This window comes from Cebus imitator, unplaced genomic scaffold (genome assembly GCF_001604975.1).
Source record: "Cebus imitator isolate Cc_AM_T3 unplaced genomic scaffold, Cebus_imitator-1.0 Scaffold292, whole genome shotgun sequence".
Lineage (NCBI taxonomy): Eukaryota > Metazoa > Chordata > Mammalia > Primates > Cebidae > Cebus > Cebus imitator.
The window spans coordinates 3,032,775-3,048,079 of NW_016107607.1; the positions used below are offsets into that span (position 1 = coordinate 3,032,775).

General features: G+C 35.8%; 1 protein-coding gene across 15 annotated transcripts in view; it reads right to left on the reverse strand.

Annotated features, from left to right (window-relative positions):
- The window catches only part of PAK3 (p21 (RAC1) activated kinase 3), a 291,376-nt gene that overhangs the window by 43,483 nt on the left and 232,588 nt on the right, over positions 1-15,305 (reverse strand). For all 15 annotated transcript variants that reach the window (XM_017502175.1, XM_017502172.2, XM_017502164.2 and 12 more), the window contains one exon: positions 6,824-6,887. In XM_017502175.1, coding sequence (XP_017357664.1) covers positions 6,824-6,887 — 64 coding nt within the window. The remainder of the gene's footprint in view (positions 1-6,823; positions 6,888-15,305) is intronic.

Below are 15,305 nucleotides of genomic sequence, written 5' to 3' on the forward strand. Positions count from 1 at the left end.
AAAAAAAAAAAAAAAGAAAGAAAAAAAAGAAAATACAGGGAATCAAGGAGCAAGTTAAATGACAGCAAATGAAACTAACAGACAAATCCAGAAAGTGCCACATTTTACAAGACAACAACTAGTATCTTCAACAAGATAATGATAGTGGAAAAAGAAAGGAGACTGCTTCAGGGTATATAGACATAAGATACACAACAAATGCCATGTGTAGATCTCCTCTGGATGTTGATTTGAACAAATTAATTATAAAAATAGCATTTTGTGACAAGTGGAGGATTCTGATTATAGACTGGGAGTTAAATGATATAAAGCAATTGTTAATTGTTTGTAGATGTTATAATGGCATTGTGATTTTACTAAAAATTGTTGAAAAATGTTTAACCTGAGTTCTAAAAATACAGAAGTTCCTGTGTTATGTTCCTACTTGTGGAAGTATGACAATTTGTAATAGAAATTTTAAAAAGTCATATAGTAAATAGTAGATACATGTTATGAAAGCCTAAATATACATCTACAGGACAAATTCAGAAAACAAAAATCTTAACGTTATATAAATGGGTAATTGTGACCAGGAATAAATATCCAGGAACAGAATTCTATGTGGGTTCAAAATCTCAATTATCTTAGATGGAAGTCAGGCAATATATTTGAATAACTGCTAAAGACTCAAAACTAATCTCTAGTGATTACAAAAAGAATGACACATAAGGAGATTTTGAATTATACCATTCATAAAATATGAGAGTAGAAAAATATCTACAAAATAATAATTTATGAAATATGTGCTTTTAAATACGTAAATGAAAGTAAATTAACAAATTAAACATCACAATAGACTTTCAACCTTATATACATATATATATACATTTAACAGTTCATATCTTATTGTGTTATCTTATATTTGAGCATATATGCTGGGGCAGTGATGCAGTCCTTAGAGACACCAAAGTGAATGAAACCTACAGTCTGAAATAAGTACTCGTTCAAACAAAACTTCCCATGACCCCTACTCGCTAAATTCCTATACCCTCTAAAGTCACTCTCAAGTGTACCCTCCTCTAAGAATCCATCATACCCTCCCTTTGGCTGTAAATGATTTGTCCCTCCTCTCTGTCCACAGAGTTTTCTGTAATTTCATCAAAATACTTATTATATTCTGTTCTATATGATAGCAAGATATGAATGTGTCTTTCATCCCTAATAATAACTAGCATTTACTGAGCAATTAACTGCGTGACATGTACTGTGCTAAGGACTTTAAATTCCTTCTCTTAGTTGTTTTTACAACCTTATGAGATGTGTGCATTCTACTTACTATGAATGAGAAAACTGATGGTTAAAAAAATTAAATAATTTATCTACAGCCCTGAGTTCAGAATCCTTTCTTTTTCTTCAAGTTTTTCAAAAATTCTCCCTTTATTTCTCTACATTCCTCAAAGTTTCAAGCAATTTTACATGCCTAGACAAACTACAATATAAGTGGTGAATACATGCTGACACAGATATAATCTGTAGGATTCAGAAAAACAAAAGACAGAAAAGGTCAACTAGGACCAGGGCAGCCAAAGAAATATTCACGTGAGAGATGACAGTGAGGATGAGTGTGTAAATAAAATATAGGGGAAAGGTACCTTATTGGGGGTAGGTGTTCATCTTATTTCTTGATACAACTCTTCTTTTCTCCCTGTCAAATACTCAGAGGGACAACAAATATAAAGGTCACTGTGAACTCCCAGAACCTGATTCTTAACTGTAACTCTAATGTAACTCTACATTACACATAGTAGGCACTCATTAAAGGTTCATTGATGTTAAAAAGTTACTTGCTAAACTGGATCCTCTGAGCTCCTTCCTCAAAAATATTTTTCTACTATAAAGTTGAAAAGACAATATGAACCTGAAAGAGAAAAAAGCCCTGTTTTTCACTGCATTCTCATTTAAGGAAAGTTCCTAACATGAATTCTAATACATTAATGAGAAATCTGTGAAGACAGCTGCCAATGTTAGTAAATTCAGCCCTCTGTTACATAGCTATTGCTTATTCAGGAATTACACAGGTTGCCAATGATAGCCACTGACTAAAAATAAATATTTGATTTTGTTGTCTCACTCTACCTCATTTATTAAACAATTTATTTTATATAAGTATTCTAGAAAGTGAAGATTCTCAAGTCCATACCAGATATATTTCTGACAAACTCATGTTGTTGAGTTAATGATACTTTTGGGGTACCTGACATTTTTTCTTTCTTTCCTTATTTTTTTTTAACTTTGCATAAATTTGCTCAAAATGTCTGGATTTGGTGGCCAATTATAGAAGATTTTTCACAGCAAACCCAGTGAAACAATGTCATTTTTAGCCTTCAACTCACAGCTATTGCCTCAAATGATTAGACATGTGATTCTGAACTTGATTTATGGAAGATGGAGCCCAATTCTCTGGCCCCAGGCCTGAATGCTGGGATGGCAGAAACCCATGCTGGAGAAAAATTTAGTTTACCAAGTAAATCAGGGTGATTAATGGAGAAGCTTTTCTCAAATCCAGTTCCTGAAAATGAATGAACTGTTGTGCTCTTTGGAGCTGAGAATAGAATACTGGGGCTGATTATTCCTAACACCAAATGATTATTGACAAAAATTTTGAATGTCACTATAATGATGGGTAAGGCAAAAGCAATTAAAAACACAGATTTAATTTTAAAACTCTACATATTGAGAGTAGAGACTAGTTTATATAACTTAGGGCAGTAATTCATGAAAAAATCAGCTGTAAGCCACTTAAGTAAAAAGAAAGTTAATATTAAGTGGGATGTGGGTTTATTTGTTTTTGGTCCAGAAAGAAAGAAATGAATATTTTGCTTATTTACCTTAACAATTAAGAACTGAGAGAAAACAATCTGCTAAGATCAAAAAATAAAATTAGTAAATTAAATAAATGATAAAATCAGAGTAAACAGATTTAAGCTAGTAGATTATATCTTAAATAATTCTGACAATTTGGGTTGTGGGGTGTGTGTGAAAATGGGCAGTAGAATGTGAAGCCAACATGCATGAAGAAGACAGACATCAGCACACACAAATNTCATTCTGACAATTTGGGTTGTGGGGTGTGTGTGAAAATGGGCAGTAGAATGTGAAGCCAACATGCATGAAGAAGACAGACATCAGCACACACAAATACCCAGAGAATAAATGAATCACATGTGGTGAAGCCGAGCAAGTCATTGTGAAAGGCAAAGATATAAAGACATGTTAAGGAAAAACAGGGAAAGACAGACACAGGAGGAGCAAGATAGACATGTATATCCACATGTAAATACACAGGACAGAGGAAAGGGACAGCTAGAAAGACAAACATTTTCTTTTTTTCAAAAAAAATTTACTTTAAGTTCTGGGTTACATGTGAAGAATGTGCAGGTTTGTTACATAGGTATATGTGTGCCATGGTGGTTTGCTGCATCTATCAACTCGTCATCTAGGTTTTGAGCCCTGCATGCAATTAGCCATTTGTCCTAATATTCTCACTTTCCTCACCTGCCACCTCCCGTCTGGCCCTTCCTGGGAGTGTGTTGCTCCCCTCCATGTCCATATGTTCTCATTGTTCAATGCTCACTTATGAATAAGAAGATGTGGTGGAAAGACAAACATTTTCATTAGCTCAACAAATATTTATTGAGGCAAAAACAGACCCAGAAAGATAGATTTGGCAGACAACTTTTCAGTTCTTTGTAGCCAGCCAAAGTGAACCCAGCTGTTGGCCATAACTGTACAAAATTGTTTTAGAGGGCCTACTAAGTGCACAAGCACTGTACTAAAACACTAATGAAGACAAAAGTAGGAATAAAATAGACTCTCTGCCCTCTAAGGACTTATTAAAAAGCCATATTGGGCCTATGAGTGAACTATCCACTACTTTATCATTCTTTAGAATGATGAACTTGCTGGGAATTTAAAATAGAACTTTCAGCAGTGGTAAGCAGGATTTATGCTTTGATTTTCGTTTTAGATTATGGAGGCTGTACAAAGAGACTCAGAGATAGAAAACTTTCCTTTCGTCTTTAAAAGTCACAGGCATAAATAATAGCCAAGAGAGGAAATCTCTTTGTTACACAAGGTTGCTTGGTGGCCTGATCTTTGTTCTTGGCAAAATTAGTCTTGTTTCATTACCTAGTACCTGGGAGATATCTAACACCATTTTGTATTTTTTTCCTTTTAAAATTCAGTGCTATTTTTGGCTCAGTTGGCTTTTAGATGGAACAATCAAAACAAAATTATAACATTTCCCACTCTTCAAAAAGCAACCACAGAAAACCACTTTACAAATTCATAAACAAATAATTCCCAATTTAAGGCTACAACTAGAAATTACTGCCTGTTAGAAATATAACATGAGCCATGAGTCATATTTTAAATTTCTTAGAGCTACATATTTAAAGATTTTTAAAAGGTTAATTTTCATAATAATTTTCTTTAATTCAATGTATGACAAAATATCTCAACATGTAGTCAATAAAAGATGTATTAATTAAATATTTTACATTCTTTTTTCACGCTAAGGTTTTGAAATCATGTGTGCATTTTACACTTATGGTACATCTCCATTTGGACTAGTCACATTTCAAGTGCTCAGTGGCCGAATGTGGTTACTGGCCACCATACCGGACAACAATGATTTGGAGTGCTACTTCTAAGTGGACTGAACATCCCTTCCCCTCCTATTGTTAGCTCTACCAGAGACTCAACCAGATGAAAATAAAATCTAAAAGCCAACTTTTGTTTTCTGAGTCCCCTTAGTACATAACACTGTGTTTTTGCAACCTGCCTGGTGATATTTAACCTTTACACATGGAGAAGGAGAGTTGAGGTTTATATATGGACTTGGGAAGGTATAGCTTTCTTACTTAAGCAAAACAAACAGTCCACCGGAGGTAGACAGGGAAAATTTCCAGTGGGAGATAATGGCTGTAGAAGCCAGCCCTGCTCTGCACTTGGGTGAATTGAGTAAGCTTGCTTCAAGGTTGTTCTGGTACCCTGTATTTTCCTGTCAAGCAGTTACCAGTGTAGACTGTAAGTTCCTTGAGGGCTTACATCATCATTACCCATCTCTGTCTCTCTAGCACTTAGCATAGTGCCTGTAACATAGTTGGTGTTCAAGAAATATCTGCTAAACAAATAAATGATTTCATATAAATTCAGTTTCTTATGTGCACTAGCCACATCCCAAGTGCCCTATAGCCACACGTAGTCAGCGGCTACCATGTTGGACAGCACAGATATAGAACATATCTATCATCACAGTAAGTTCTGTTGCTTATCACTGTTATAGAACAATGAGTAGAAATATTAATTTGACCCATTGGGTGACAGGGAGTTTCTAGAGATCACAAAATTCTTCATTTTTTGTGAGCAAGTGAGAATACCAGTGATATTAAATAACAAAGAAAGAAGCAAAAGCAATAATAGGTACATATTTTAGCCTACTGGAAAGTTCAAATACAATGTCATTATGGTTTTGACTGGAAAAATAAACTTGGCCATGCATTTCTTCCTGAGTTTCTTTCTCCCTTAGAGTCTTCTCATCTTGATTCTCACCAGGCACAATTTCCGCGAGTGCCTCACCTACTCTCTAGCCCAATTGTATAATGAATGCTTTCCCTTATTTCCTGAGATATACCGGCAATTTCAAAAGAAACTTTAGTACAAAAGCTAGGGGGATTAAAAAAATAAAATATAAAATTATGAAAAATAGTCAAGCTTATATATGACATATATTTTTTTAAACCTAAGTACTCCAGGAAAAGCGGTGATGTTCTTAAAGAAATTCTACCTTCTCTAACCCTAAATAATTAGATTCTAATGGCTGATGGGCTAGCACAATTTTGCAAGCATAATGGATGTAACTCTTTATCTTCAGCCCCTTGACAGCCAGGAGAAGTCTGAGGTGCCTCTTGATTTCTGACATACAGTAGAAATCATACATACATATATTTAAGGATGTCCCTTAAGATTCCACTTTCCTTTAAATAAAACTTCGTGCTGTTAAATATGCTGTTGCCTGCTCAGACCCACCTGTCTAGTTTCACATTGAGGCCTGAGAGACATGCATAATTACAGTTGACTTGCAGAACTGGTGACTTCTGCCTTCAGCTTTAGTGAATAATTTAATGCAATGGTTCCCATGTCTTGGCGATTATCAGGATTATCTGAGGAACTTTTGCAAAGTTCAGATCACTCAAACCCACTCCAGACTTCTAAATCAAATCTTTGGCAGTGGAGCCTGGGAATCTTTATCTTTAACAAGTATACTAAGTGAAAATGATGCACTAGGTCTCATTTAGGGATTATTGTCTGTTTCCTCCACACTCAGACAACTCTGCCTACCTCCAGATCATTCCATAAGGACATTCCCCACCCTCAGTTTGTCACTTTACATTCTGATAATAAAACAGGATCTTAATCATACCATCCATGTAGCTGAAGGGGGAAATGGGATAAAAGGGGTTTTTACGTAAGCTAGAAATTTCCATAACCCTACTGCTTTTTCTAGAGAAATCTGTTTGAATCTTTTAACTACATGGGATCGAAATGTCCCCACAGAAGTCACTGTCAGCCCACCAATAATGAAGATTTCAGCAGGATGTGCTCTTAGGTTAATGAACAGTCAGCCCTGCAGCTGAAAGGTCAACACTAAGAATGCAAGACACAAATATAATCCAGGAAATAAGAAGCATAATTTACCAGAAACCCAAACTCTTACTGAATTTTAATTTTAATGTATGTTGCTCATACACATCTTTTTATATTTCAAATAAAAATCACTTACCCTTGACCAATTTTTTCAAATCTTGTGTATTTTTTCTTTGGGTCCCCAACACTCACAATGCTTCCTAAGAGAAGGGTGGGGAGAGAAGGAGAGAGGAGGAGGTGTAGGAGAGAGGGAGAAGGGGGGGGGAGAGAGAGAGAGAGAGAGAAATGGAAATTGATTGACTGTTTTTTAAATTTAATAATAAAAATTAAGATGGCAGAGTCAGTGACAAAACATTAGACAAATACTCCCATGTGATTTCTATAATTTATATGGAAATGATACTTTCTATTTATTAAAATAACAAATAGTTTTATATTAATTAAAGTAGTAATATAACCCATTTTGCTTATATTCTATAAAAAGTTCTCATGATATTATATATTAGGAGATAAAAAAAAACACCTAAGGCAGGGATGGAGCTAGAAGCCATAATCCTAAGCAAACTAATGCAAGAAAAAAAAGAAAAAAACAACAAATACTACATGTTGTCACTTATAAGTGAGAGTTAAACACTGAATACATGCAAGTGTAAAGATAGGAACAATAAACACTGGGGATCACTAGACAGGGGAGGATGGGGAGGAGGACTGAAGAAATACCTATTGAGTACTATGCTTACTGCCTGGGTGAAGGCATCATTAGAATTCTAAGCCTCAGCATCACACAATTTACCCATGTAACAAACCTGCATGTGTATACCCTTTATAACAAAAGTTGAAGTTTAGTAAAATACAAAAATGTTCTCAGCCTCACAGTATTCCGGAAAATACACATTAAAACCAGAATGAGTTCATACTACAGGCCTATCAGAGTGGCTAAAATTAAAAAGGTTGTCAATATCAAATGCTATCAATGATGTAGAGCAATTGGAACCCTTGTTCACTGATACTGGGTACATAAATTGGTATAATAGCTAAAAAAAAGGTCTAAGAACTTATCCACACAATTTAGTAAAATCACTATCTTCTCTGAATTGAACTGAAGCACTATATTACATCTAATTCTACTGGACAAATATCTATAGAGTAATTACTATGTACCTAGTACAATGCTAAAGGTGTGGGGATGGAAATGAGTCTAATGAAGAACAAAGTTTGATCACAAAGTAATGATACCCATGTGTTTTTAAAACTATTTCTGAACCCAGGACACTGCTAGTTCTCAGATTTACTGACATATGATTTACATAACAAAGTTCAACCACCTAGAGTGTACAATTGAATGTTTTTAACATATTTATTGTGTTGTGTAAATGTCATCATGATCTAATTTTAGAATATTTTCATTATCCCAGAAAGAAACCTTGTACCTGTTACCTGTTAGCAGTTACTCCCCATCCTCCTTTAGCTTCCCAAAACATACCTAGGCAACAACTAATCTACTTTCTGTTTCTATAGATAGCTCCAAACATTTCTTAGTAAGTTTATAAGCTACATAAGGAAACCATTAATTTATCACGTTTGGCTCTTTAAAAATATTAGTTTTGCTATTTCAAAAAATCCAATCCATCACTGAGAGGATGAATACTTGCTATCACTCAGAATAAATACCACAGAAGTAGCACTGACTCTTCAATGCAGTGTTCGAAAAGGTCTAGAAAAAACTTGGGGTTATAGAACCATCATGGCAATAAGGGTGCAGCTTTTCAAGGGTCGTACTTTAAAGGGCATCATTTATTTGGATGCCTCTGGCCCTCCTTTCTTTTTGGAAGCAAACATGTCAGTATTATTACCTTTGAGTTATATCTTACTAACACATGGTACAAAGAAGTGTTCAGTTGGTAAGACGAGATTTTCACATGTGAACGAATCAAGAGAAGATCTTAGCTTCTACCTTCTAGTTGTCACTCTTATTCATACTCTTTTCTCTATGCCCATGGCCATTCCTATTGTTCAGGACTTCAATACCTCTTATCTAAATAATCGTGCCAGTCATAACCTACTTAGAGATTCTGTTTTCTCTAGTTCCTCTTACTCCATGCCTTAGGAAAAGAGAACCATATTATTCATAAAAAATGAGACTGTCCTGGACAGACTAAGATGTACAATAATCCTATATCAGAGTGATTCTGCTCCACTGTTCATAATTCCTCAAACGCTCCTTTCCACTACAGGATTAAATCCAAATTCTGTAGTTAGACAGAGAAGTCCCTTCACCATTCAGCATCACCTGGCTTCTATCTAACCAGTCTAGCTTTATATTATTATTCTTTTTCTCCACCCTTACTACTTTATATCTTAGTAATGCTATCACTATCTAGTGCTTAGGTCTTTGCACTTTGTGTTCCCCCTTTCCCTTTCCTATCTAACCCATGAATTCTTATTTATCATTTCAATAAAATCTCAAATTATCCAGCTTCTCTGATCCTTCTACTGAGATTTACATGCTGCTTCTTGAGGGCAGGAACTTTGTCTTTTCATCCCTGTAACTTTGGAGCCTAGAACAGTGGCTGATACTAAACAAATGTTTGTTGATTAAATGAATAAGAAAGAGAAAATATGTATTCAAGTGCTCAGTTATGTGCCACAGATAATAAATACTTCATGCTAATTTACACAACAGTCTATTTTCTGGGCTAGTAGATAACTTAATTTAGACCTAACAGTAGATAGTATACCTTGGGGAAAATAATTAGTTAAACATTTCACTCATGGATTACTCATCAAGTTGTTGGGGTTTTTTTGTTTGTTTTGTTTTTGTTTCTGTTTTTGTAATGAAAGCACACTTTTCAATTAAGTTAAATAACACTTCACTAATATATGGGTTGTTATAATACTTTTACTTTTGTATTTCCAATGTCAGTCAGTAGTATGCCAATCCATCTATTCAGTAGCCTGAGTCAGAAATCTGCGAATCGTCATTGACTCTTACTTTGTCTCTTACTTTCACTTTCCATATGCAGTTGTCCACCAAGGGCCTATATCTTGGTGGACAAGATATCTCCTAGACACCTTTTTAATGTGTCCCTTCCTCATTACTGCTGCTTTGGTTGGGGCTCTCATCATCTTTTTCCTGGATTATTCCAATAGCCTCCTAACTAGACTTCTGGTTTCTAGCTGCTGCCCTCTCTAGTCAAGGCTCTACATCTCTATCAGGATCCTGTAAGTGAAGACCTGATGATGTGATTCTCTGGTTATAGCTCCCTAATACCTACATACGAAAGCCAAAACTCCTTGGCAATGCAAGGTTCCTAATCTTGCTCCTGCTTCATTCTCTTCTCATATTTTACCACTTCCCCACTAGAACTTTATGCTCTGAGCATAACAAACTAATGGTAGCTCATGATCAGCACCTGCTTACTCCTACAACTCCAGTATCACCATCCACTGCCAATTCTTTATTTAAGTAACACTGAATAAGTCAGAGTTCCCAGACATAAACCTTCAAGTCTTCTTTGATGCATTCTCTGCCTGAAATGTCCTTCCCATATTTTCTCTGTGGCAAGTTCCTATTTATTCTTAAAAACAACTTAGATGTTGCCTCTTCTCGAAAGGTTTTTCTGATTTTTTTCTGATTCCTTTGAATAATTAACAACTTCCTTTTTCTGTGCTACTAATGTATCTTCTCTCTCTCTCTCTGTCTTGCCCTTGCTTTCTCTCTCTCTGTACTTAATACTTCAGAGGCCTATATCTATCTATTTGGAACTTAGAGTTGTAAGAATTAGAACTGAAGGGTTCCACAGTCATCTGGCATTCATTCATTGTTGTATCCATGGCTAGAAAAGTACATTATATACATCATAGGAATTCCACAGTTCTTCCTGGTTCATTTAAGGTCTTGGTCACAATGTAACACTTGTGCTGAATTACTCTGTGAAGTAAGCAGCCATCTGCACAGGTTCCTTTGTGTGTGCATGGTATTTGATATCATGGTATTTGATATCACCTTTTAGACCATGTCTCAAGGACAGGAGCCATGTCTTATTCATCTCTGTATCTTCAGTGCCTCCTCACACAATGCTGTGTATAGAATATATTGAATACTAAATAAATATTTGCTGAATTAAAATAAAATACAATTAGTTATTTCCTTTTGTAAATGCTCCATAGTTTAAGGTAAGGTTGGAGAATAATTTTACTTGAGCTATATGTATAGAATGCCACCAATTTAGCAATTTCTAAGTTGGTATTTTGTTTTTCAACTTGTCTAACAGATTTCCATATAACTGAGAGCCATTCTTATTCAAGTTAGCTATTAATGAGTAAGGGCCTGGGCTTTTTTATTTTAATGAAATGATGATTTTGAAGTCACTTGAAACCATAATTTTATTAAGCAGTTTAAAGTCTTCTAAAAAAGTTTTACTATTAAGTTGCAGAGCAAACTCGTTTCTTATAGAAACAGCAAATAAGCTTCAGCCCAAGCCACTTTCTGAATTAGGACCCATTCCAATTGGTGGAGTTCAGTTAATTTGGCTTCATGGCAGTAAATTATTCAACCTTTATTTCTATGGTAAGCAGGGGGAAAAAAAAAAACTGGAAATAAATCTTTTCATGAGGATTACCAAAAGACAACCATTTTGATAAGCTTCTGAACTGAACTGCTATTTAAATAAAATGGCGTCTGCACATCCATTGCCCTTCACAGGAGAGTGTGTGCTGCCATCTACTGATGTTAGGCAAGCATACAAGAGGACTTGCTTACCATTTTCAATTACAAAACAAGCTTTTAAAGTGATCTTTTCCATTACTTATTATAATTTGTTTTTGCAAATTACAATAAATAAAAAACACTGTGACAGAATAAGGAGAATTTTTTTAAAATCAGCAAATCAAAATGAAAAGAATAAAAAAGCAATACCAGAACAATTTCCTACCAGAACTTCCTAAATAAGAAAGAAACCATTCGTTTGAAAGTACAAGTTTTAAGAAATCACTAAATACTTGTATTTGAAAATAGCATTCATGATATGGGTTCAGTGACAGTGACAGAAAATCCCATCAATGTATTTTCTGACATATTAAGCTAAGGTGAACTCCCACCATTAAAAGATGATCCTTTTAGCATAGTGAAGATTTTTATTTCTGAGAAAAATGAAAATATTTCTCTAAATTGATATCAGTTCTATATGAGGGTGAATTAGGAAAAAGGGTTTTGAGTGAGGAATGCTGTGGGAGGCGAGAAACGAGGAATAGGTGATTGTGGGGCCCAGAGGAAGGAGGTTGAAGACAAATTTTCTGTATTACACAATTTTACTGACAGTCAATGGCTTTTGAAATTTGTCACTAAAATGTCACTAAAATAGGGGGTTTCTCTATTTTCCATCAGATCTGGACAGACCACAGTGAACAAGCCAGACCCAGGCTGTTTGCCTGTATAAAACTGAAAGGTGATCTGTTCATTTCAGCCATTAATGATCTCTTGGTCTGGCCACCACAATCAGTATCAGCATTGAAAGATGAATAGCTCTGTGGTCTGGTCTGCCCACCTCTTAGTAACCAGATCACTGACACTGAAGGTGAGGATGGTTTAGTAGGGGGTGCCATCTATTCTTCATCATGCTTATGAGGTCCACTCTACTATGGGATGTTGGCCACTTTTCTACCTCCCTGTTTCCCTTTTTCCCCTCTTTTACCTCTCAGTCTCTCAGCACAGGCTCCTCTACTCTTTCCCCAAGCTCCAATGATGCCCTTGAGTACAAGACACTTGATGGCTTCTGTACAGTGATCATACATCTGGGATTATTCCTGGCTTCAATCATTCTGTCCCACTGTAAAACCCATACCCCCATTTGTATGCTGAAAATTATGATCACTCTCACTCTGTAAAAATAGCATAATAATTTTATACTACTGTTTATTGTGCTAGGTGTCTTATATACTTTAACTAATTTAGTCCTCACATAACCCCTATTATATAGGTACTATTATTATCTCCATCTTCCAGATAAAGAAACTGATGTTCAGACATGTTAAGTGACTTGACTAAAGACATACAGCTAGTATATGACTGAGACCCAGTGATGACTTATTTCAAAGCTTGACCCACTGTATTATCTTATTAAGGCTTTATACTCATGTAATAATAACTACCACTTATTGAGCACCTATGATGTGCCCGATACTGTTCCTGAGGTTTTTATATTATCATTATCCCCACTTTTTAGATGAGAAAATGCAGGCCCCAAAAATTTAAATAACTGGCCCTAGGTGACACAACTAATAGCAATGGATCTATTATTTAAATGTAGATCCTTCTGGCTCCAGTATCTGCCCTCTTAACTATGGGATGAACTCCCTAGGCTTGGTGGCTCCTGCCTGTAAAAAGCATATTGGGAGGTTGAGGCAGGAGGACTGCTTGAGGTCAGGAGTTCAAGACCAGATTCTGGGCAACACAGCAAGACTCCATCTGTACAAAACAATAAAAAATTAGCCGGGCATGGTGGTGCGCACCTAAAATTCTAGCTACTTGGGAGGCTGAGGTGGATCGTTTGAGCCCACGAGGTCAAGGTTGCAGTGGCTATGATTGTCCCAGTGCACGCCAGACCTGTCTCTTACAAAAATGTAGTTATGATTCTTATCTCCACAGATTAAAAGCTGAGGCTCAGAGGAGTTAAGTGACTTGTCTAAAGTTATCCTTAGACAAAGGTGTAATGGCAGACAGAAGGCACAGAAAGTGTAATGGTGAAGCAGGAGCAAGAAAGTCTGACTTTGTAGACTTTGGACTATAGTTCACTGGATCTGCTTCATGGGAAGCACTGTTCCATTTCTCGGCAGGTTCACTTTGCCAAAATCTACAAGTCCAATGAAAGGTTGGCAGTCACAGGTGGCCTGCTGGCTAGAGGGAAAATGATTCTTTCTATGCCCAAGCATGAAGTCCAATACAGAAAAAAAAAAAAAACAAAACACGTAATTCTTAATTAAAATGTAATCAAAGTTAGCTTCCCCTTCTTCACCACGTTGCTCAGTGTAGAGCAGAATAAACAACAAATAATAAGGACACAGCTCTAGCACCAGTAGAGTATACAAGCAAAGCAAAATTTTGGCCCAAGGAAATAATGCTTGTTTCTCTGTCAGCTAACTTAACAAAACTATACAAGCGTTTTGTTGTAATAAACCTATTGCAATTTGAAATGGATACCAAATAACAGTCATTTTATTAAAGCAACTTAGATTTTTAAAATCTGATATAATCACATAGGTGGTGTCTATATATGCAAAATAAAGGAAAACATTGTGGCAATTGTCTGAATAATTGAACTTAAATTATCCAGGCAATTCTTTCATTTCATCCTTCCTTTTTTCAAAAGTATGCAGAAACAAAGTGGGTAGGTAATGGAAAAAGTGAAACCTTTAAAGGTAAACAGGTCTCAGTTCAAACTTTGGCTGTGCCACACTTTGGTTTGGTGACTTGGTCACTTAAGCTTTTTAAAGCTTACTACATTCACTGATCTGTAAAGCGAGGATATTAAGATCAGCTGCAAGGAATTACTGTGAAAATAAACTATGATAATGTATGTAAAGTGGCCCATACAGAAGATGCCCAATAAATGAGAATTATTTCTGCTGTTATTATAGCAAATTGTTAGTATTAGTGCTAGTGGCATATTTAATCATGAATAGTAAAGTCAGTTAGCAAAAATCTAGCAATTGTAGTTCTGAGTGCTCACTGACAGCTGCAACTCCGACCTTTGCCTTTCCAAATGCTTCTAACTCAAATGTCTCAATCTCAGCGCTGTTGACATTTTGGATTGAATAATTCTTTATTGTAAGGCAGGTGGAGGGTAGCTGTCCTGTGCACTCTAAGATGTTTAGAAGCATCCTTAGCCTCTACCCACTAGATGCTACTAGCAATCTGTGAATCATGACAATAAAAACACTCTCCACACATTGCTATATGTCCTTTGGAGGGCAAAATCATCCTACCACCACCTCTGCAGAGCCTCCCTGTGGCCTGTAGTGGGAATTACTCTCTTGTTTTTCTGAGGTCTTTTTTTTAGTTGAAATGAGATTCTTTTATTCTCTAATTGTATCATACTATTAAACCATATTTTCCAAAAAAGATTAAGTTTCTTGATGACAGGAAAGTTTCATTCTATTGTGTCCTCCAAAGTTTCTTGTATAGAACAGACAAATAGGAACTCGGGAAAGATGTATTTGTTTAATTATTTTTTCATTCATTCACTCAACAAGCATTTGTTGTATGCCTTTATGTAATAGGCATGAACTAGGAGTTGGACATATAGGGAAAAAAGGACATAGTCCCTGTCCTTGAGAAGCTCACAATCTAGTGAAGAAGTCAGACTAATATGGTGTGATATGTTCTCCAATAAAAGTGGTAAAGAAGAGAAGCCCTTAACTTGGACTGGGAGAGACAAGCAACAGTTTTCTGAGGAGGCAACTTTTGAGCTGAGTTTTGAAGGATGAGTAGGAGTTAGTAAAACTAGGGGTTGGGGGACACTGATTGCTGATATCTAGCAATTTGTTAGATGCTTTTGCAGTATAAGTTTAATGAATATGCTTTATAAACCTTTAACTTTTCAGCAGATTACATATATATA